This window comes from Pleurodeles waltl, chromosome 7 (assembly GCF_031143425.1).
Source record: "Pleurodeles waltl isolate 20211129_DDA chromosome 7, aPleWal1.hap1.20221129, whole genome shotgun sequence".
Taxonomy (NCBI): Eukaryota; Metazoa; Chordata; class Amphibia; order Caudata; family Salamandridae; genus Pleurodeles; species Pleurodeles waltl.
In genome coordinates, this window is record NC_090446.1 from 1404042857 (window position 1) to 1404066169 (window position 23313).

Consider the following 23313-nt stretch of genomic DNA (forward strand, 5'->3'; position numbering starts at 1 on the left):
CCAACCCGCCCCTAAAAACCTGACCCACCACCCGCCCTAAAAACAAAATTACCCCACCCCGCTCCTAAAACCAAAAGTACCCTGACCCCCCACCTGCCCTAAAAACCATAAACTACCCCGATCCCTACCCCCGCGCCCTAAAAGAAAATAACCCAACCACCTTCACCGCTAAAAAGTATCCCACTCCTAAAAACTACCCCAATCCTCTCCCAGCCCCACTTGTCTGACCGCGTCCTACCCCGACCCCCCACCCTGGCCCCTAAAAACAAAATTACCCAACCCCACCCTAAAAACCTGAAATAAAACACAAAGGGGGTCATTCTGACCTTGGCGGTCCATGACCGCCATGGCGGAGGGCGGCGGAAGCACCGCCAACAGGCTGGTGGTGCTTCCTGGGCGATTCTGACTGCGGCGGTAAAGCCGCGGTCAGAAAAGGGGAGCCGGCGGTTTCCCGCCGGTTTCCCGCTGGTTTCCCGCTGGCCCAGGGAATCCGCCATGGCGGCGCTGCTTGCAGCACCGCCATGGGGATTCCGAGCGCCTTCCCGCCAGCCTGTTTCTAGCGGTGTCCACCGCCGGAACCAGGATGGCGGGAATGGCTGCCGTGGGGCCCCCTAACAGGGCCCCACAAAGATTTTCACTGTCTGCTGTGCAGACAGTGAAAATCGCGACGGGTGCCACTGCACCCGTCGCACCCCTTCAACTCCGCCGGCTCCATTCCGAGCCGGCTTCATTGTCGAAGGGGCTGTCCCGCTGGGCCGGCCGGCGGTCTTCTGGCGGTCGCCCGCCGGCCCAGCGGGAAAGCCGGAATGGCCGCCGCGGTCTTTTGACCGCGGATCGGTCTTTCGGTGGGAACCGCTTGGCGGGCGGCGACCGGCGACCGCCGCGGTCAGAATGACAGCCAAAATTACTCTGACCCTCCACCCCGCCTCTTAAAACCCAACCCCTCCACCCACCCCTAAATACAAAATGACTCTAACCTCCCACCCCCACCCCTAAATACCCGCCCCCACCAGCCCTAAATACAAAACTAGCCCAACACCCCAGCCCCGCTCCTAAAAACAAAGTTACCCTGACCTCCCACCCTGCCTCTAAAAACCCACCACCCCACCCGCCCTAAATACAAAATCATCCTTAACCCCCCACCCCTGCCCCTTAAAAACAAAATTACCCGACCCCCCACTCGCCCTAAAAACCATAGTACACCAGGGGCCAGATGTACAAAGGGGTTTTACCCATTCTGTGTCTATGGAAAAATGCTTTAGTACATATGGCCCCAGACCCCCGCCCTAAAAACAAAACTACCCCGACCCCCCACCCGGCCCCTTAAAAAAAATAACCCAACCACCACAACCCCTAAAAACTACCCCAATCTTCTCCCAGCCCCACTTTCCTGACCGCATACTACCCCAACCCCCAACTCCCCTCACTAAAAACAAAATTACCCCAATCTCTAACCCCCACCTCTAAAAACCAGACTCCCCCACCTGCCCCTAAATACAAAATTACCCCCATGCCGCCCCTTAAAACCCATCCACCACCCACCCTAAATACAAAATTTACCCCCACTTTCGCCCCTAAAAACTAAATTACCTTAACCCCCCACCCTGCCCCTAAAATCCCACCCCCACCCACACAGAAACAAAATCACCCGACCCCTCCACCCCGACCCTAAAAACAAAATTACCCTAAAAACTACACCCCAGCCCCACTCACCTGACTGCGTCCTCTCCCAGTGCTGACTCCCTTTTCTCTGCCTTAACCATGCATGTGTGCTGTTAAGGCAGAGCAAAAGGGAGTCGTTGTTCCGGTAAGCGTGGTGACTGCATTGCGGTAAATGCATCTCATTGCATTTGCCGTGTTGCAACTGATGTTTCCCTGGATGATGTAGCTTCGATGAATATAAATCTATGGCACAGCAAGGCACTGCATGGACACTAAAACCAGACTCAAGCCATGTCCACTGCTGACAAATATCCCCACACTCTTGAAAGCTTGGAAGAACCATGCACAAACCTGAGACTGATCTCTAGGCACACATACATATATGATTTTAAGAACAACACAGTTGCTTTTATATTGGAGTGTGAAACACTTCTATGGCTTCAGTACTTGTTAAATAGGGATGCACTTCACAAATCCTAATGATAAACAGAGTCGAACTGATCTATAGAGCAATCTGACAGTGTCCGAAGGGCTACTCTGACTGGTCAGTTTGAGGGCCGGATTTTTGGCATTTTATGGTGTGTTGGATCGATGTTTACTGTTGATTTCCTTGACATTACCACAAGCATTACCTTCAGCAAGCTTAAATGCTTGCAGACTCTCATACCTTGCAAAACACCTATACAGCGCCTCTTCACAGTTTCAAAACTTCCATGATTTTCAAATGTAGGTCACACTTTTTAGCTATCCGATTCGCTAACGAGGGCCACTTTTATGTTTGTGTCCGGGCCTTTTTTCTGTCCTAGTCCGACCTGAAGAGAAAAGAAGACCCAACCATTAAGTGAAGTTCACTGATGTGGCTATGAGAGGGAGCAAAATATCCCACTTCAGATGCGCCCGCAAAATTTTAATATTTGTCCATCATGCAATAGACATAAAATATGTTTCTCAATGGTTAAATACAGCAAGCAATATGGGGGCATGTTTATAAGGCCCTAGCGCCACCTTGCGGCAGATGAGCGTCATTTTGTTTTTTATGATAATGTGGCCCAACGAGGCCAAAATCCTCGTGCTATATTTGCAAAGTGGCGCAATGCATGCATTGCACCACTTTGTAACCCTTTGTGCTACATTATGCCTACACCAGGCATAATGTATACAAAGGGGGCGTTCTGACGTAGGGAGGCCAAAAAAAATGGCACCAGGAAAGCTAACAGGTTTCCTTGCGTCATTTTTTACAGCATTATTAATGCCTGCTCAGAGCAGGCATTAAAAGGGGGGGCTCCATTATTTATAATGGGCCCCTATGTATTCTGCAGGAGTAGCTCCAATATTTTGGTGCTACTCCTGCAGAGTACATCAATAGCGTAAATAAAAATGATGCTATTGCCCCCTACCCTGCACCATGGTGTGCGGTATCTTAGATATGGCGCACAAATGGTGGCAGTAGGGGGGGTGCAAGAAAAGTGGCACTGTACTAAGTGCAGCACCACTTTCCTTAAATATGCCCCATGGTGCTTTAAATGCACTCTCGTTTTCATTTTTCTCGCAGTAAAGCTTCATGGTGTGAACCAATACTTGACAAACGTAAACTATTTATTTTTTAAGTTTTCCTATAAATATCGAGGTTTGTTCATGCACCTTGTTGACTGTGGAATTAAAGTTGACCAATCATTTTTCTTTTCAGCTTCAAGCAGCTCCTGAGAGCCAGGTCTTTCTCTCCATTTGAAGCCATGGCATATTTTAGGCAGCCGGTCGGCAATACAAGAAATGCCCTCAGAGCCGCTGAGAAAAGAGAGGAAATTATTCATCTCCTGGGTGTCAAGCTAGATGCCTTAAACTGTGAAAACTTCAATTTAACAGGTACAATTGATGAAAGCATCCTGTGCCAGCTGTCTGTGTTTTAGCAGTTCCCTTCATGTAGTCAACTGTTTCAAGTAACTTGATGGAACCATTTTCCAACAGAGTAAAACATACAAATAGACTATATTTTATAAACTATATAAACAGAAGGTGAACATGAAAATAACACTGTAGGTCCAGGGTACATGAAGTCATGCAACATATCTTGTACGAAAGATAGCATCCTTTATCAAACTGACAGGAAACATGTTAGATATTAATTATAGTGCACAGGTGTCATCAGACTACCCTGCTTGTACACCTTTGCAGGGAACATTTTAGATCACACCTACCATGGGCAAGCAGAGGAGGAGGGGACATGTACACATGCATCATATCCCCTCTCTGTACACAGGCCATACAGTAAATGATACTATTGAACCACAAGGGCATCACTAGCTAACAAGAACCCAGGCCCAAACAGTATTCTTCTAAGCACAATATATGAGAGTATATATAATGATTATCAAACACAATGGTATTAATATCTGAACACTAGGATGTAAAGACCCCCTCAATTACTAGAACAAATAAATGCAAAGGCTGAGATCTACATGGACATAGATGTATTTGCGAAAGTTTTGTGTATGATTATTAAAACAACAAACGTGGAACCTACAGGTTACAACAAAACATAACTAATAACACAGTACAGCATAGCACGTTTTCCCCAAAAAAGCCCAAAACGACCCACTTCAAATAAAGTCCATACTTGTAACCCAATTAATTCAAAGGGTCACATTACTAGGATCATTCTGAGCACAGTCAACCATTGTTTCGACCCTTTAAAAAAAAGTCTCATCAGGACTAAATAAATAAACGGGACAGCTAGTGAAAGAACCAAAACTGCACTCACAACACCCACCATGCGATCATATGAATGCCACTTACGAGGATAACCCAGTACCCTCAGAACAATTGGTACTCAGCGGCCTCATAAAAATGCTCCATAAGAGTAGGCGTAGGAAAGATGAACGATGAGGCTGCGCCACTCAAGCATACAGTCGTGCTTACACCACGGCAGGCAAGATAACCATGGCGTAATCAGGGTTGGGGCAGCCTCGGGGCACGCACTCCCGGATCTAACGCAGTTGTGTTTGAAATAGCTGAGCGCACAATCGCACATTTAGAGCGACGGGCTGGTAAAACCTTTCCGGCCTCCACAGTGATGGTCTCCTACCATTGTCACACCTACCATGGGCAAGCAGTGGAGAAGAGAACATGTACACACACACCACCACCTCTCTCTGTATACACAGCTCATACAGTAAATGATGTCACAGTAGGATTAACAATCCAACAATACATCAGCAAGCAGCAAAACATTCTGGAACCTTTATATTCTTGATGACTAAGGATGATGTAACATTGGGTAAGAGAACTAGATTGTTTTTCTTTTCACAGCCCCTTTAAGGTAAACAATGAGGTGCACAACACACCTCTTCCTCTACATAGTTAATCCTCAATAACTCTTTCACCCCATTTGTTGTTTCCACCCCCCTCCCAAGATGTAGTTTTCTATATATGTTTTATAAAAATGTAAATATTAAATTAAAAACCACACACATCTCCAAGTGCAACCCATTTTTGTGTCCTGATTGCAGGGGATGGGTGTTTGTGCACGTGTGTGTGTGAAAGATGGTGTGAGAACATGAGAGACAACTCCTGGACACTGCAGTTACAGATAAAAGTAGAATATTTCTTTCAGGGAAAATCCTTATAGTTCTGGCTGTACTGGACGGACTCTACAAAGTATGTCAACTATTATGGTTTAACTCGCTTATGCTTATGTAGGTCAATTAACACTCGTATTGTGATTTACATTATTAAATTACATTGTTGATAGGAAAGTTCAAATCTAAGTGGCCCTTTTTCAGATGAACTCAGCAAACCTCAGCTTGAGACCCTTTCAGCAGAGAGTGGTTGTGCTTCAGAGACCAGAATGATGCGATGTCCCAAATTTGATGTCTACAGAGATATTACTGGAGCCTGCAACAACAAGTAAGTCTGTCACTGGAAAAATAGCTCTGTCTTATGCACATTTCTGATCACTCATTCTTACGCTCTTTGCACTGGTCCAGTTGGTTTACAGAAATCTTTAATCCATAGGATACAAATGTTACAAATTGGATGATATGTAATATTGGTTGGGTTTAGGGCAGGAGGTTGGAAATTGCTTGAAGTATGTGTGAGCTCTTTCCTCGATGCAGACTGAAGTCTTAGGTTATTTTGCCCATGTTCTTTTGCTATTAAATTGATTTGTGACACTAGGGGGCTGTTGGACCTGGCCCTTTTTACAGGGTCATCCCCAAACCTTTTGCCTTCCTCCTCCTATTTTTCTGACCTCTTTTTGTTGGCTCTTGGACTCTTGGCACTTTAACACTGCTGATCAGTGCTAAAGTGCTTGTACTCTACCATCTAAAGTTGGTAAGATTGGCATACACCTGATTGACTTATTGTATTTACCTGTAAGTGCCTTAATGCCACTAGTGGGCCTGCAGCTCAGCTTGCACCACCCACAGAAGTAGCCTTGCAAACCTGTCACAGGTCTGCCACCGCAGGGCCTGTGTGCATAGTTTACTGCCACATGTACCTGGCATCTAAATTTATTTGCCAGGCCTGAAACTCCCCTTTGACTACATATAAGTCATCCCTAAGGTAGGCCCTAGCTAGCCCTATGGGCAGGGTGCTTTGTAGGTAAGAGGTAGGACATTTAACCTGTTATGTGGCCTGTCCTAGTAGTGACAAACAGCCTATTTGGTTTCTCACTGCTATCAGTGCTGCCTGTCTCATAGGAGTGCATTTGGAATGCCCTTTTATATGGCTAAGTGGTATTTCCTGATCTTTGAGGGGTGGAGTAGGCATGTTTAGTGCAGTTGGAATGGTAGTGAGAAATACTGCTTACTGGTGTAGGTAGATTTTTATTACCACTGTAGAAATGCCACTTATGGAAAGTGAGCATTTCTCTGTGCTTATAACTCGGGCGCTTTGGCAGCGTGACTCCATTACACATCCGGGGTAGAGTGACAGCTGTGCTTTCTGTATACATGCCAGACAGCTATCACACAGGGAGGGTGGAGGTGTAATAGGAGTACATCTGCATACTGAGTGGTCTTCCTGGGCTGGGGGAGGTAGAGGCGGGGCACACTTAACTTTGTACAGGCTGTGCCCTGCCCTGACACAAAAGGCTTGTTTACCCCCTACTGATGTCTGGAGCCAGTGTGGAGGGGAAGGGGGGATTCCTGGAACTGGTTAGAGCTGGTTTGAACCTTCTCCCCATTTCTAGAAGCTGGGCAAAAGGAGTATAGGGGTTGTTCCCCATTTAAAAAAAAGGATACAGAGACACTGTATGGACTGGACACCAGATGCTGCTGCAAGGACTTGTCAGGAACCACCGCTGGAACTGCCCTGCTGACCTGTGACCTGCAAGGTCACTAGAAGGATTGTTACTGCTTTCATCAGGACCATCGAGCTGGCCTGCTTGCCTGGGCCTTACAGCTGTGTTCCCCCTAAGCTGTTTCCAGAAGCTAGGTGGTGTGCCCCCCCTGCATTGATGTTTTTCTAGTGCTGTTTTCTTTTTATGGGCAGAGTAGAGCACAAGTAGAATGCTTCCTGCTTCACTGTCCTAGCACATGAAGAGTTCTTTACCCTTATCATTGCACAAGCGCCTGGTAAGCGATGTGTGTAACTGCCTACTTCCTTCATCCCAGCACGAGGTGAGTGCTGTACCCTACTGCTTTTGGAAAATCTGCAACTATGTGTGGAGAGCACGTGGCAAGAGCCTTTGCTGCCCTGTGGTCCCTTATGTAGTGCTTCCACCCCCCTTCCCGAGGAGCAGTCGGGGAGAGAAACAGAGTTTCGCCCAGCCCACCGGCATCAACGAGCGAGCACAGGCCAGCATGCGCTTGCCAGTACCCCGAGGCACAAGCGGACACCCACTGTGGTGCGATCACTGCTGCGACCTGGGCAGGCATGACAAGGAAGGTGAAGACTGCTCATTGCTCATTGGAGGAGCCTCTGATGGCAGGGAAGACTGAGCGAGGTTTCCCTCTGGGAGGCTGCCCTTCTGGGCAATTGCTACATGAGGTACTTGAGCTGGAGGGCTCATTCGGTTATGTCATTTGGGGGGCTGAGTGTCAGCAGCTGCACCGCACAGATGCAGGCATCCACCTTGAGTCCTGTTGCAAGCAGGGAACCAATTGTGGTTTCCCTCCAACGGGGAAGTTGTGTGTGTCCCCCTACCTCCCAGTGGCACTCACGGAATAGCTTTCAGGATGGGAAGGGGATCCTCGACGTAGGTCCGGTTCCTGCGGAGCCCCTTTTCTTTAGCACCGCATTACCCGTAAGAGACGTGCAGGAGCACCGTGTTCTCGGTCGGCTGAGGTGGCCCTCAATGAGTTAGGTGTACCAAGGATCCAAGGTGATGTGGGGTGATTCCCCTGCCTTCTTTCTTACGTGCAGCATTGTCCTGTTCTAAAACTGGTGTATGTTGTGCTCCTTCTGACTAGAGCACAGGTATTGATTCTGGAACTGTAAACTTTGCACAGTAAGGGTTTATTCATGACATGCAACATGGGGGGCTCTCTTATGCTTGCATTAGATTTTTTTTTTACTTTGCTCTCATTGGTTCTGCATTCTGTTTTGTTGCCTGATTTATATAATGTGCTGTGTTTGCCGTATTGGGATGGTTTTGTTTGGAAATATATATAGGGTTGATTTATGACTAATCCAGCATGAAATGTTTCATTCTATGTGCATGTATTATGGTGATAATGATTATCTGGCTACTGCTTGCTTAGCAGAGTGCTTATAACCTATGTGACGATCTGACCACGGCTAGTGTAGCAAGGCACTACTGATTTATGTTTTTTTTTTGTCTATTGATGTTTTGTGCAATACAGTATATTTGTATATAACTTGTTGAGGAGTTGTCTTTGTGGTGTATTTATTGTGTCACTAGTGTGTGTATTGTGCCAACGCTTTACTCATTGCCTCTGGGATAAGCCTTACTGCTTGTGCCAAACTACTAAGGAAGTGAGCAGGGGTTATCTTGGGTGTGTAGCTCTCTTGCCCTGACTAGAGCGGTGGTCCCTGCCTGGCTGAGGTACCTACCCTAGCCAACCAGGAACCTCATTTCTAACAGGGGCATAGTTACAATGGGATTGTGCTGCCACTTCATAATTTTGGTTTATGCAGTGGTGGTGCATTCAGTGCTCCATATTTACAGAGAAACAAATTTGGCTTAATGCGTCACTTTTTTCTGTCCTGTGTCGTTTTTTTCATGCGCTATAACCGGTTGCCTCTGGTAACGTTTATGATATGCAAGCTAGGTGTTTCCTCTTAAAATCCCATGCAGAACTGATGCATCCACATTTACAAGTTTTTAGTAAAGTGACACATTGTTGGCAAATGATGCAGAGAGTCCAAATGCATCAAAATACCTACTCCTCCTTAACCCAGGTGTTAAAATGACGCAGTGATTTTAAAATGGGAATCTGACCAGCTGAAGTCACTTTACACACTGGACTATGGGCCTGATTACAACTTTGGAGGAGGTGTTAATCCGTCCCAAATGTGACGGATATACCACCAGCAATATTACGAGTTCCATAGGATATATTGGACTCGGAATACGGCTGGTGGTATATCCGTCACATTTGGGACGGATTAACACCTTCCTCCAAAGTTGTAATCAGGCCCTATGTCTTTATTTCACTTCCCCTCTATTAGAAGTCGGTCTACACATGTGACAATCATATTGAAGGACCCCTTGACCAAAGCTGGGACCATAGCACCTATGGTTTCATCATCCCCTGCATCAAGATAATGTGACGTTGTACACATTTTGTAAGGGACAGGCCAGGATTGTCACTTCTCCATGGAGGAAGGGGTTACCAAGGACAAGCCTGCATACTGCAAAGGACAACAGATAGGTACACAAATAAGGTAGGTAAAACATGTATTACCACTTCACATTCCAACATATACTTGTATTCACTTAAATTACACCGTCACTCACTATGTCACACATACTCAGGTCTCTACATACACATAAGTACACTATGCACACAGTAATGTGACACAAAGACATACTCCATAGATAACCTTCTACATCCAGGACCAATGGAAAAGTGTAGAAGGCGATATTCCACCATTTTACAGTCATTTACATTGGTTCAAAAACATTAGGCTACTTGTGTCAATTAATACTGATGGAGAACCTCTATATTTTGACACATCGCTGAAGTTGCGTCAGTTCTGAGGCCAACTTCAGCGATGTGCCACTTTTGGGACTGAATTGTTACGGCAAAGTTCCCACAGATGCGTCAGAATTTCAATGGCATTGTAATAAATTCATGTGCATCATAACTAATTTTGACACATCGCTGCCGCAACGCAGCAATGCATCACTTCTTGTAAATATGGCCCTAGGTTAGTGTAGGAGGCTGGCCTGGCTTATAGTGGGTACCTTGTGGTACTTACACCTTGTGCCAGGTCCAGTTATCCCTTATTAGTAGAATAGAGGTGTTTCTAGCAGCTTAGGCTGATAGAGGTAGCTATGGCAAAGCAGCTTAGTCTGAACTAGGAGACATGCAAAGCTCCTACTGTACCACTTATATCATATAGCACAATATCATAAGAAAACACAATACTCAGAGTTACTAACAATAAAGGTACTTTATTTTAGTGACTGTTAGGAATGGGGTTTTTGGTTGGCAGTCAGGTTACCCTCTGTCCAAGCAAGAGCCCTCACACTAGTCAGGGTAAGTCACACACAATTAAAAATTAGCCTGTGCCCACCCTCTGGTAGCTTGGCACGAGCAGTCAGCCTTAACTTAGAAGGCAATGTGTAAAGCATTTGTGCAATAAATCATACAATACCATAATATAGCACCACAAAAATACACCACACAGTGTTTAGAAAAATATATAATATTTATCTGGGTATCTGCAGGTCAAAACGATCAAAGATGCAACATGAATTTGTAAAGATATCACTAAAAAGTGATATAAGGTGTCTTAAGTCTTTAAAAAGCAATCAAAGTCTCTTTCAAGCACAAAGTACCTGGTTTGGAGTGGAAAATCTCAGCAAAGCGCCGCAGAAGAAGAGATACGTGGAAAAATGGTGTGTGCGTCGATTTCTCCCCAGCACACACGGACTTGCGTCGTTATTTTTCACGCGGGGAAGTCGTGCGTCGTGTTCTGGCACGCGGACAGTCTCTTTCTGTGGGTCGCGGGATTACCAGATGTCCCGGGGTCTGTGCGTGGATTCTCCTGCTTGTTTTCCGGCTGCGCGTCGTTCCGTGGGGCTGTGCGTCGAAGTTTCGATCTCACAGCAGGCGTCGCGTCGATTTCCCCTCTGGAAGTCGGGCGGCGTTGTCCTTGCGAGGCCGTGCGTCGAAGTTATGGTCTCCTGAAGGCGTATCGCCGATCAGCGTCGGTGTGCGGCATTTTTCTCACCGCGGAGAAAGCTGTGCGTCGAAATTTTTGGCGCACGAAGAGTCCAATTGAAAAAGAGAAGTCTTTTTGGTCCTGAGACTTCAGGGAACAGGAGGCAAGCTCTATCCAAGCCCTTGGAGAGCACTTTTACAGCCAGAAAAGAGTTCAGCAAGGCAGCAGGGCAACAGCAAGGCAGCAGTCCTTTGTAGAAAGCAGTCAGGTGAGTCCTTTAGGCAGCCAGGCAGTTCTTCTTGGCAGGATGCAGGTGCTGGTTCAGGTTTCTTGTCCAGCAAGTGTCTGATGATGTAGGGCAGAGGCCCTGTTTTATACTAAATTGTGCCTTTGAAGTTGGGGTGACTTCAAAGAGTGTCTGAGAAATGCACCAGGTTCCCTTTCAGTTCAATCCTGTCTGCCAGGTTCCCAATAGGGCGTGTGGCAGTCCTTCGTGTGAGGGCCGGCCATCCACCCTCCCAGCCCAGGAAGACCCATTCAAAATGCAGATGTATGCAAGTGAGGCTGAGTACCCTGTGTTTGGGGTGTGTCTGAGTGAATGCACAAGGAGTTGTCAACTAAACCTAGCCAGACGTGGTTTGTAAGGCACAGAAAGATTTAAGTACAAAGAAATGCTCACTTTCTAAAAGTGGCATTTCTAGAACAGTAATATTAAATCTGATTTCACCAGTTACCAGGATTTTGTATTATCATTCTGGCCATACTAAATATTACCTTCCTGCTCCTTTCAGATCAGCAGCTGCCACTTCAACAATGTATGAGGGCAGACACAATGTTAGCCTATGAAGGGAGCAGGCCTCACAGTAGTGTAAAAACGAATTTAGGAGTTTTACACTACCAGGACATATAAACTACACAGGTACATGTCCTGTCTTTTACCCACACAGCACCCTGCTCTGGGGATTACCTAGGGCACACATTAGGGGTGACTTATATGTAGAAAAAGGGGAGTTTTAGGCTTGGCAAGTACTTTTAAATGCCAAGTCGAAGTGGCAGTGAAACTGCACACACAGGCCTTGCAATGGCAGGCCTGAGACAAGGTTAAGGGGCTACTGAAGTGGGTGGCACAACCAGTGCTGCAGGCCCACTAGTAGCATTTAATCTACAGGCCCTAGGCACATATATTGCATTCTACTAGGGTCTTACAAGTAAATCAAATAGCCAATCATGGATAAACCAATCAATAGTACAATTTACACAGAGAGCATATGCACTTTAGCACTGGTTAGCAGTGGTAAAGTGCCCAGAGGTCAAAAGCCAACAACAACAAGTCAGAAAAAATAGGAGGAAGGAGGCAAAAAGTGTGGGGATAACCCTCTCAAAAAGCCAGGTCCAACAGTGACAATATGCCAAAAGTATCTCAGAGGATACCCTCACTTAGGAGGTAAGTAATATACACAAATTATATGTACACCAAACCCAAAACAGGTAAGTAACAGTTAGAAAAGTAGTGCAAACAATGTAGAATCACAATAGAATGCAATAGTTAGAAATAGGCCTAGGGGCAACACAAACCATATACTCCCAAAGTGGAATGCAAACCACGAATGGACCCCAGGCCTAGTGTAGATTGTAGAGGGTCGCAGGGACTGTAAGAAAACAGTAAGGGTGTCCTAAATACCCAACCCCAAGACCCTGAAAAGTAGGAGAAAAGTTACCCTACTACCCCAGAAAGACAGAATAGTCGTGATAGGGGATTCTGCAAGAACCATAAGCACCAGCAAAACATTGAAGATGGATTCCTGGACCTGAGGACCTGTAAAGGATGGGGACCAAGTCCAAGAGTCACGCAATTGCCGGGGGGGGCAGGAGCCCACTAAACCCCAGATGAAGGTGTAAAAGGGCTGCCTCTGGGTGGAAAAAGCCAAAGATTCTGCAACAACGAAAGGGGCCAGGAACCTCTCCTTTGGATGGAAGATGTCCCATGGCGTGCTGGAGATTTCAGAAGTGTTTCCACGCAGAAATACCGCAAACAAGCCTTGCTAGCTGCAAGTGTCGTGGTTGAGGTTTTTGGGTGCTGCTGGGGACGAGGAAGGACCAGGATGTCGCCCCTTGGAAGAAAAGACAGAGGGGGCGCTCAGCAACTTAGAGAGCCCCCACAAAAGCAGGCAGCACCCGCAGAAGTACCGGAGCAGGCAATTAGAAGATCTGAGTACAGCAGTTGACTTAGAGTAACAAAGGAGGGTCCCACGACATTGGAGTCCAACTCAGCGAGTTGGGCAGTGCAGGACGGAGTGCTGGGGACCCAGGCTAGGCTGTGCACAAAGGAATCCTTGGAAAAGTGCACAGAAGCTGGAGCAGCTGCAGATCACGCAGTACACAGGTTTGTCATCTGGCGTGGGGAGGCAAGAACTTACTGCCACCAAACTTGGACTGAAGGACCACTGGACTATGGGGGTTACTTGGATCCAGCTCCTGTGTTCCAGGACCACGCTTGTCCAGATGAGAGGGGACCCAGAGGACTGGTGATGCAGAAGTTTGGTGCCTGCGTTAGCAGGGGGAAGACTCTGTCAACCTATGGGAGATTTCTTCTAGATATCCAGTGCAGGGTGAAGGCAGACAGCCCTCAGAGCATGCACTGCCAGGAAGCAGTCGAGAAAGCCGGCAGGATGAGGTGCTACAAGGTTGCTGGTAGTCGTCTTGCTACTTTGTTGCGGTTTTGCAGGCATCTTGGAGCAGTCAGCGGTCGATCCTTGGCAGAAGTCAAAGAGGGAAGTGCAGAGGAACTCTGGTGAGCTCTTGCATTCGTTATCTGAGGAATAGCCCAGAGGAGAGACCCTAAAGAGCCAGAAAAGGAGGTTTGGCTACTAAGAAAGGAGGCTTGGCTACTGAAAGAGGTAAGCACCTATCAAGAGGGGTCTCTGACGTCACCTGCTGGCACTGGCCACTCAGAGCAGTCCATTGTGCCCCAACACCTCTGAATCCAAGATGGTAGAGGTCTGGGACACACTGAAGGGGCTCTCCCCTTTCCTTTGTCCAGTTTCACGCCAGAGCAGGGCTGGGGGATCCCTGAACCGGTGTAGACTGGCTTATGCAGAGATGGGCACCATCTGTGCCCATCAAAGCATTTCCAGAGGCTGGAGGAGGCTACTCCTCCCCAGCCCTTCACACCTATTTCCAAAGGGAGACAGTGTAACACCCTCTCTCGGAGGAAATCCTTTGTTCTGCCCAGGCCCCAGGGGGGCAGAATCCTGTCTGAGGGGTTGACAGCAGCAGCAGCTGCAGTGGAGACCCCGGAAAGGTAGTTTGGCAGTACCCGGGTTCTGTGCTAGAGACCATCAGGTTTTACCATTTCTCTGAAGTAAATAAGCTCCCCACATTCTCATCACTGAACAAAGAAACACACAGCTGCATGAACTTGAAAGTAGCAACAGTCTTGTCTGATTAGTACAGGAGGCTCTCTCCTATCCCCATGCTCTGCATTCCCACAGCCAAGTTCCAATTAATATTCCCTATTCTATCAATTCTCAGCATAAATAAAAGCATATTCTAATAACAAAGTACATAGGACACCTGGAATTGAAAGAAAACTTGGGAACAACTCAAGAAGAAAACTTCATTCTGAATGCAAGGAAGACCCTAAAAGGGCAGGATTAAGGCCTAAACACAGTCATGCCAATATTAAGAGAGAAAATGGCAGTCAAATAACTACAGTTAGCATAAGCAATACCTTAATTATAATAGAATTATATAAAGGTGACTTCTGCTATGAGTAAATATAGCCACTTGCTAACATCCTGATTAATACGTCTGCACAATGATTACTATTTGTTTACACAGATTAATATTTTGATGGAGAAATATATGGAGCACTAAATTACACTGCTCCAACAACAATAGACAATGAGCAGCTTGGTAAGGGGCGGACCATAGCTCAGACACAAAGAGAGGTGGGGCATAGCTGCAACACGGAGGCATAGCTATGTCATGTAGAGGAGTGAATCGTAGTTCTAACACTGGGCAGTGCAGAAGGGGCTGGGCACAGCTGTACACCATGACAGGTGAGTCAAAGCTACATTAGCAGCCAGAACAGAAAGGGGAGTTGAACAACTCTGGTATTATGGATGTGGGGCACACAGCTGACAATAGACAGTGACCAGTGCAGGAGCGAGGTAGACCATAGCTCCAACATGTGAAGGTAGTGAGTGGGGCAGAGGGGGTGCAGCACAGTGATGCAACTAGGTTGGATTGGGGTATAGAACTGACACCAATTCAATGCCCCAACTGTTATTGTGTAGTGAGCAGTGCCTCACAGTGGTGGGCAAAGCTCTCGCCACCCACAAAAGTGAAGAATGGCATGAGGATGGTAGAGGTATTAGTTTTTAAATATTCACATCCGTTAAATGCTGTGGGTTGTTACCACTCTTAATAGATAGCTCTGTTAGTCAATGCCTAAAGCCAACTGAGTTATAGTACACACTGGTGGTTATTACAACTATGGAGGAGGTGTTAATCCGTCCCAAAAGTGACGGTAAAGTGACGGATATACTACCAGCCGTATTACGAGCACTTATTACTGCTCCCTCTTTCCGTCTTCCCACTGTCTATTGTCTTGATTTCCTGAACTGCAGAACCTCCTGCTGTCTCTCATGCTGATTGCCCCCGACCTCCCTGGCCACATCATAGCACTTTTTCCTAACTTTATTCGCTGTGGTGCCCTGTTGCGTTATTGCTTACCACCTCTTCTCTGTCCTGCATTGTCGGTTGCCCCCTCTAGCCTTTTCGCCACATCCTACATTGTTTGCCCCTCCCAAACCATCCAAAAAAGAGATGACAAAGCTAAAAAGAGCTTGCATGCTTGACAGCTATTTGCCTTTGTCAATGTTTTTGTAGCCATTTTGTACAGTTGCACGGCTGCTGTGCAACATGGCTAAAAGTAAAGAAAAAAGTGCTATGATACAACCAGCGTTGGCCGTGTCATTGCGCTTTTTTCAGTCAGCATGCACAGCAGCAGGGCTGCTGTACATGGCTAAAGACATTGACAGAGCCAATTGGCTTTGCCAGTGCTTGTTAAATAATTTTGTGTTCCCAGTTCCCCTGGTGATACTGCATTTCATCACCTCATTTAACCTTACCTTTTCTGTCACTGCCAGGAGGGGGAGATTATCAGGTAAAATCGGAAGGGTGGGGTGAAATACCAGAAACTTTACCAGTATCCAAACTGGACCCGTAGTGTACTCCATTTTCCTCTTCTTGACGTATACAAGGCTGCCCATCAGAAAAACGCTCTGTTACATCAGTGAGAGACAAAATATGGATCTAAAAAACAAACTAACATTGAAAATAAAAATGATTTTCCTTTAACAGAACTGCATAATTTTTCTTCTATAATGACAAGGACGTCTAGTTTCTCGCTGCTTCTGCCTCACTGAGACCAAGTACGGTTCTATACTTTATAGACAGGCCAGCACAGCTGGGAGGGGCGGGCGGGGCTGGGCCACGGGAGGTGGGACGGGGGAAGAGTGGAGAGTGCACCTAATTGAGCACGTGTGTTTGGCCAGCCGTCTGAGGCCAGCCAAACATACATGCGCACTTAGGTTTCTCCAGCCCCACTGTATTTAACAGCCGGGCAGGAGAAACTGCACAGACCCAAGGGCTATGTCTCAGCAGCAGTCACTGCAGCTCAGACCAATCCTGGCTCTGCTGTCATGCAAGGTTTTGCATGAAAGCAGCACCAGGATTGCTGGGGAGCCTGTCCCGGTGTCTGGTGTCCCAGCAGTAAATGCTGGGACTCCCGAAGAAGAGAAGCGTGAGGTGGCAGGAGGCGGCAGGGACGGAGGCAAGGTAAGTGTTTTTCTATTTTTAATTTTTAATTTGTCTCCGTCTCACCCCTCTTCTCATCCCTCCACTTGAGTTATGCGACAGCCACCACTGTTTATAGATGCACATTGTATACGGTGCAATTGGTTGACCTGGTTTGTTACAAGTGCCCTTGAACTGAACTTGCTTTATTTGACCTACTAAATAGTTGAACTGTGTCCCAACAAGGCTCTCTGCTTTTCTCTCACAGGAGGAGGCCTTGGCTAGGAGCTGCAGACAGAGCATTTGCTCGGTGGCTCCCAGCACAGTATGAAGATGGCATTTCTCTCCCTCGAGGATGGAAAGAGGGAAAGAGGTATTTTGGACATACCCTGCCACTGGTAAGAGCTGGAGAAAAACTGTCTTTTTGTAACTTTTATTTAACCTTCAGGTATCATAAGCGTAAAGAGTCTCGACTTCAGAAATTCGATTGCTAAGCAAAGAGGCAGAAGATGAGCTTTAAGCAGAAATAATTAATGTGGCACATTCTTATTACTGAGGAGTAAAAGACGACATATAGTAAAGGCCATTCTGGTATTCACTGTAATGAGCTAGCTTCATCCAAACAACCTGCAAAGCTGACACATTGTCATGGTAATGACAGCCTCGGTGCTTAGATACTGTCCTGTAAAAGGAAAGGCACCAGTTGAGCATGTTTGTGATCTGTTTATCATACATGTGCACCTGCAAATCCCGTGTAAAAGCCCGACTCCGATTACCTTATTGCTCGCGACATGTTGTAATAATTAGGTTAGGTTGATGCTCAACTGTTATTACCATTGTGTTCTGACCTCACAATGTCTGCTGCCAGCAGCCAAGGTGAAAGGCAGGTCACAGATCATCATTACAGGTGTAACAGCAAGACAACAAAGCAGAGCAAAAAGGGGATGTTTATGGAAACGTGTTTTTATTGCATATTAAATTTCATTACAGGGAAAATAGATTTCTCTGCATTTATCTACACAATGAGAGTCTCACTGTTTTTCGGTTTTGCCTTAGCCAAGACCTTTTGATTTTACTAAAATATGTATTGTATTCGTTCATATGGGGGTGCTCAGCCACATCGCTCCATCGATTGGTCTGTTGTTGTGTCATTCACATTTTGCATCTGATAGAGCGTTCCGTACTAGTAATTTACCTATATTTTGGACGCTCTTTAGGCCGATGAATCTTTTGGCTAAGTGGGACCCTCTCCAACCTTAATCAGTCAATTTCATTAAATCAATAATCAATAACGAACATAAGCAATACCCTGATCAACATAACACTTAACAATTAATCCAGAATACATTTCGGCGAACCCTGACCTTTCAGTCAGGAATAACCACACCAGTTTATTCAAAGTTAGTGAATTTATTTCCCTATATTAACAAAGCTAGCACAATATAGATGTGTCTCAACACCAAATGATAAACATAAATGAACATTAATAGCTGTCCATAACGGCGAAACAAGTGCAATCTATGCAACATTTGAATAACAAGGCATTCGATAATAGCAATGCAAATCACTAATATGATAATCTGTAATGAGCTAATTGCATACATTTAGTCAGCATAACAAAAGTCTCAAATTGCATCGTGCGACAAAAGGAATCCTCATCTAACCTCAAATTAGCATCGGCATGTGGGACTTCATGCAAAAACAATTTAGCAACATTAATTTAGAAAACTCCTAACTAGGGCTCTTATCAAAATCAGCAGTTGGTTACCTAAAAGAAACACAATGCAATTTTACAATTTCCTTTCATATTTACCAATTACGATCAGCATACAAGGAAGTCTTCGTCTCGCAGGTACCGTTTCTCGATCAGCATGGGACGGGGCAAAGGGGCAGGGGTGGACGGGGCAGTTGCCTCACGGCGGCAAGATAAACTACTACTTCATGCAAAGGGGCAAATCAAAGTTAAAGTCTCTAGGGTAAGAATCATTTAAGTCTCTTTCTCTCGATTAGAGAAAGCATCAAAGTCTCTCAAAATGGCGTCGCAGCAAAGTGGGCCATAATAGCTGCGAAATGGCGCAATGTCAGGTAATAGCTGGTAATGGCTACCTTCTTCTCGTGCACCTGGTTTAAATAGACAACAGTTCAAATCCAGTAGGGTCTTCCATTGGAGGGTTCATAGGTTAGCTTCAAATTGTCCAATCAAAAACAACAGTTCTCAAGCTTTTCCTTAAGCATACATTATCCTTGGAGACGGGTACGCAAGTTGCAACATTTTATACCAATTAACTCATTTTCAGAGCTTCCATTGTCCGCACCTGCAGATTGACCTTGGAGTAAAGAGAAAAATGCCAAGCTGGCACGAAACCTTAAGATAAGCATGTGAACGATCTCAGTGGAAAAGTACAGCTTCAAGCAGAAATACACGTTTAATAGCACATTGGAAAAATACGAGCATCTAAACCGTGAGACCAGGCAACTAGGCCGAAGCCTGCACTAAAGTAATGCTAAGCTAAAACATTTCAAACAAGCAAATCGTAGCACACGTTTATGATTATGTCGGATTAGTGCAATTCTAATACATTACGTTATATAAAGCACGCTTATAAATGTTGGCAAACTACTCTGAGGGCACATTTGTTCCCCGTACAATCTTTATTAGTTCGGTTAAAGTCACACATGATTATTGCAGCACTACGTTTATGCGGCAAATTAATGTAAAACCTTCATTTCAGCTTCATCAATCCCTCCTCTGATGACTACTTGTCATCACACCAAACCATGCCCACAAATTTTATTCCATTAAAATTCTGTCAGTTCTCTTTTCCTTTTAATTCCCTGAGTTTTCGCTTTGTATTCTTCTGCCATTCTTTTCATCATCTTCTCTTCCTTCCTTCTTCTAATTCTTTCCATTATCATTATTATTCCTCTTTTTATTCCCCAAATTCCAAATATGCAAATTACCACTATTAATATTCCCTGTATTATTTTTAGCAATATTCCATTCCAAATTCCCTCAATCCAATTTCCCACTGAAGCAAGTCCTTTTCCAACCTTCTCCCACACTCCTGGTTCTTTCAGTTCCTTCAAATCTGCACTCTCTTTTGTTAGATTAGCAAGCATAGTTTTAATTTTCACACTGTTGTCGGGAATATTCGTGCAACAGTGGCGCGCACCAAGCATTTTGCAAACGCCACCATCCTTTGCTAAAAGAATGTCTAAGGCAAGCCTATTTTGAAGAGTCATAGCTCTTTCCGCTGCAAGTTCAGCATCTATCAGGATTATAGCACCTGAAAACGTTGTCAACATGTTATCCACTATAGTAGACAACTTTCTTATTTTGATGGAATTCAACACAACTCCCAATGAAGGAATCATGGCTCCAAATATATCTCCTACCACAGCAGCTGCGGTCTCTCTTTTCTGGATACGATGGGATCCAGATGTCTTTGGAATCATCGATAGGTCATCCAGTTGATAAACCTTTGGGAACACTATACCCAAATAACATCTTCCCCACCATCCCTTTGGAAGACGATAATAGGCATTATACCCACAAATGTAATATACACCTGGAATGAAAGGGTCAAGTCCGTTCATCATGAATGTCCATTTGGCCTTAAAGATAAACGTATGTTTACACTCACTCGCTCCTACAAAAATGTTATCATAATAAGATTCACCTCGATATATACAAAATTTCCCTACATGCCAAGCATCTAAAGCGATTCTCCCTTGTGTCTTTATTGCGGCAAAATCATAATTATCTACTGAAGTCCTCTTATGTAGCTCTTTTTCTAATTTCGCAATCATTTGTGCCCTTCTATCATCTGTGCGATCTAAAAAGCTTATTTCTACTGCAGAGAGCGAGCAGGTAAGGTTTTCCCTGTGAGCCGTTTCAAAAGGTTGCATTGGCTCGAAAAATTCCCTCATTATTTTAGCATCCCAATCTTTAGCAATCTGGCTTAGCTGCGCTATTATAGGAACATATGCAAAGGTAACATCATAATTCGAGTAAAAATACTGTATGTTAGTCTGACCATAAAACCTATACTACATGTAATCCCGTATGTAAGAGGCATGTGGTGATAAGTCACCCCTTCCTTTACCGATGTCGGTATCTGTGTACACACATAACAATCTTTCGCATTCATAGTCTCAACATATTCTGTTAGCAAGCGATAGAAAACATTATACGAAAGTTCTTTCTTATCATGCAAGTGTCTCTCATCTAATTCTAGTCTTTTCAATGCGGTTAGTTCAGTGACAGTAACAGGAGCAAAAGTAGAAGCATCAATTTTCTCATTCTCACCCTTACCATGCATTCCAAGCACAATTGCCATTATTATTAGTACACATGCAATTACCAAGCCTACACACACATATTTACAATATTTCTTTCTACTGTTTTGCGTCATGATCTGTATAGAATCAGAGAGCTAGAAGCACCTATAAAGAAACTATTTAGCAATTCAGTTACAAAGCTGAACGAGCACAATGTTCACACAGTCTTCTTCAAGAGGCCAGTCACTTATCGGTTAGCAGCATTTGTCTCAATTCGGCAATAACTCAGAACTCAGTCTCCCTTTTTTTTTTGTTTTTTTTTTTCAAAGTTGTCTCAAATCGGGTTTAAGAGTCAATCAGGTTTTCAAAGTCTTATCAAGTTAGCAAATGTCTCATCCGGTTTAGCAATGTCTCAGCTGGTTGTATCACGTTAGATTGTAGCAAGCAATGTCATTTATTACCCTTTCAATCGACAGAGTCCATAAAACTTTTCTTTTCTATTGGTATCTCTTCTTCTTCGTTCTCGAGGCTAAGAGATACAAATTCGTCAGTCCAATCGTCATTGACTGCATATGCCCATTCTGGACCGGAATATCTCCTGTTTGGTATCCTTTTCCTTTTCAATTTCGCTTCTCTTTTCGATTCTGCCTCACTGGTACTTTCCTCTTTGGCCAAGTCTTTTCCTTCACTTGAGGATGGTACCACAACAGTCACTTCCTTTCTTTTCTCTTTCACTTTTGGCCTTTCTCCGTCGTTCAAACTTTCTTTAGTCCTTTGTTTTATTGGCGATATACTTAGTCTCCTCTTTGCACCGTGTCCATTTGATGGACCTGTGATCTTTTCTGTGGAAGCTTGAACTGCTCCGTTCTGTTCTGCCTTGTCCCCTCCTTCTGGGGAATCAATCACGTTCTCCTTTTCTTTTTCTCTATCGTCTGCTTCTGGGAAAGCCCTCCTCTGATCAGGCTCCCCTTCTTTTTCACCTCTTTCAAGCCCTTCGTCACCGTTACTTTCTTCAGACTCTTTATCACTTTCAGCTGCTTCAGGCTCTTTGTCACCTTCAGCTGCTTCAGGCTCTTTGCTACCCTCAGCTGCTTCAGGTTCTTTGTCACCTTCAGCTGCTTCGTCGCTGTCTGAAGTTTCTCCTTGGTCTTCCCCAAGTGAGTCTGCTTCGTCCCCAGAGAATATTTCTCTCTCTTCCGTTTCTGCCTGTTCGCTTTCAGTTTGATTTTGCTCTGTCTCAGCGCTCAGCACGGTTTTATCAGGCACTGGTAGTTTCAGCGCTTCAACTTCCTCATCTGTGGGACACAACACTTTCTTTGTGTGACTGGCGTGAATCCAGTTGGGAACTCCCGTACACTTCACAGCGGTAGTTGTCGTCAGGATCACTTGGAAAGGGCCTTTCCAACGGGGTTCCAGACACGACTTCCTCACGTGCTTCTTTACCACGACCCAGTCCCCTGCTTTCAGTGCGTGTCCTGGACCTTGGATCGGTGGCAAGGTGGTTGCTTCCACCTGGTGAGAGAAAGAGCGAACCACGTCAGCTAGACCCTTGCAGTAGTCTAACACCATATCATCTGTAATATTCAAAAGCGCGTTTGCGGGAACTGCAGGAAGTCTCATAGCCCTGCCCATAAGAATTTCGTGCAGAGACAATCCAGTCTTTCTATCAGGGGTGTTTCTCATTGACATTAGCACCAAGGGCAATGCGTCAGGCCATTTCAAATTTGTCGATGCACATATTTTCGCCATTCTTGATTTCAGTGTACCATTCATTTGCTCCACCAGTCCTGATGCTTCAGGGCGATAGCTACAATGCAGTTTTTGCTCAATGTTCAGCGCTGCGCAAAGTAACTTTATCACCTCGTTATTGAAGTGACTTCCCCTATCTGATTCTAAAGAGATCGGGAATCCGAAACGTGGTATCAACTCTCTCAACAATAGCTTTGCAACTGTAAGGCTGTCATTTCTACGTGTGGGGTATGCCTCAATCCAGTGACTAAAAATGCACACAATCACCAACACATACTTCAAACCTCCATGTACAGGCATCTCAATGAAGTCCATCTGCATTCTACTAAATGGGCCACTGGCTCTGCCAATGTGGCTCGCGTTCACAACTGTTCCCTTTCCTCGGTTCATCTGCTGGCAAATAACACATCGATGGCAAACTGCTTCTGCAGCTTGACGAAATCTGGGGTTAAACCAATCAGTTTTGAACAATCTTATCATGGCATCTCTCCCTAGGTGAGCTTGCCCATGATAGAACCGCGCAAG

The 23313-nt window shown here is 45.3% G+C and overlaps 1 protein-coding gene across 1 annotated transcript in view; it reads left to right on the plus strand.

Moving 5' to 3' along the window:
• LOC138247060 (eosinophil peroxidase-like) overlaps positions 1 to 23313 on the plus strand; it is a 129503-nt gene that overhangs the window by 42934 nt on the left and 63256 nt on the right. Inside the window, exons 4-5 of the mRNA XM_069201809.1 lie at positions 3350 to 3525; positions 17005 to 17156. Of these exons, the coding sequence (XP_069057910.1) occupies positions 3350 to 3525; positions 17005 to 17156 (328 nt within the window). The remainder of the gene's footprint in view (positions 1 to 3349; positions 3526 to 17004; positions 17157 to 23313) is intronic.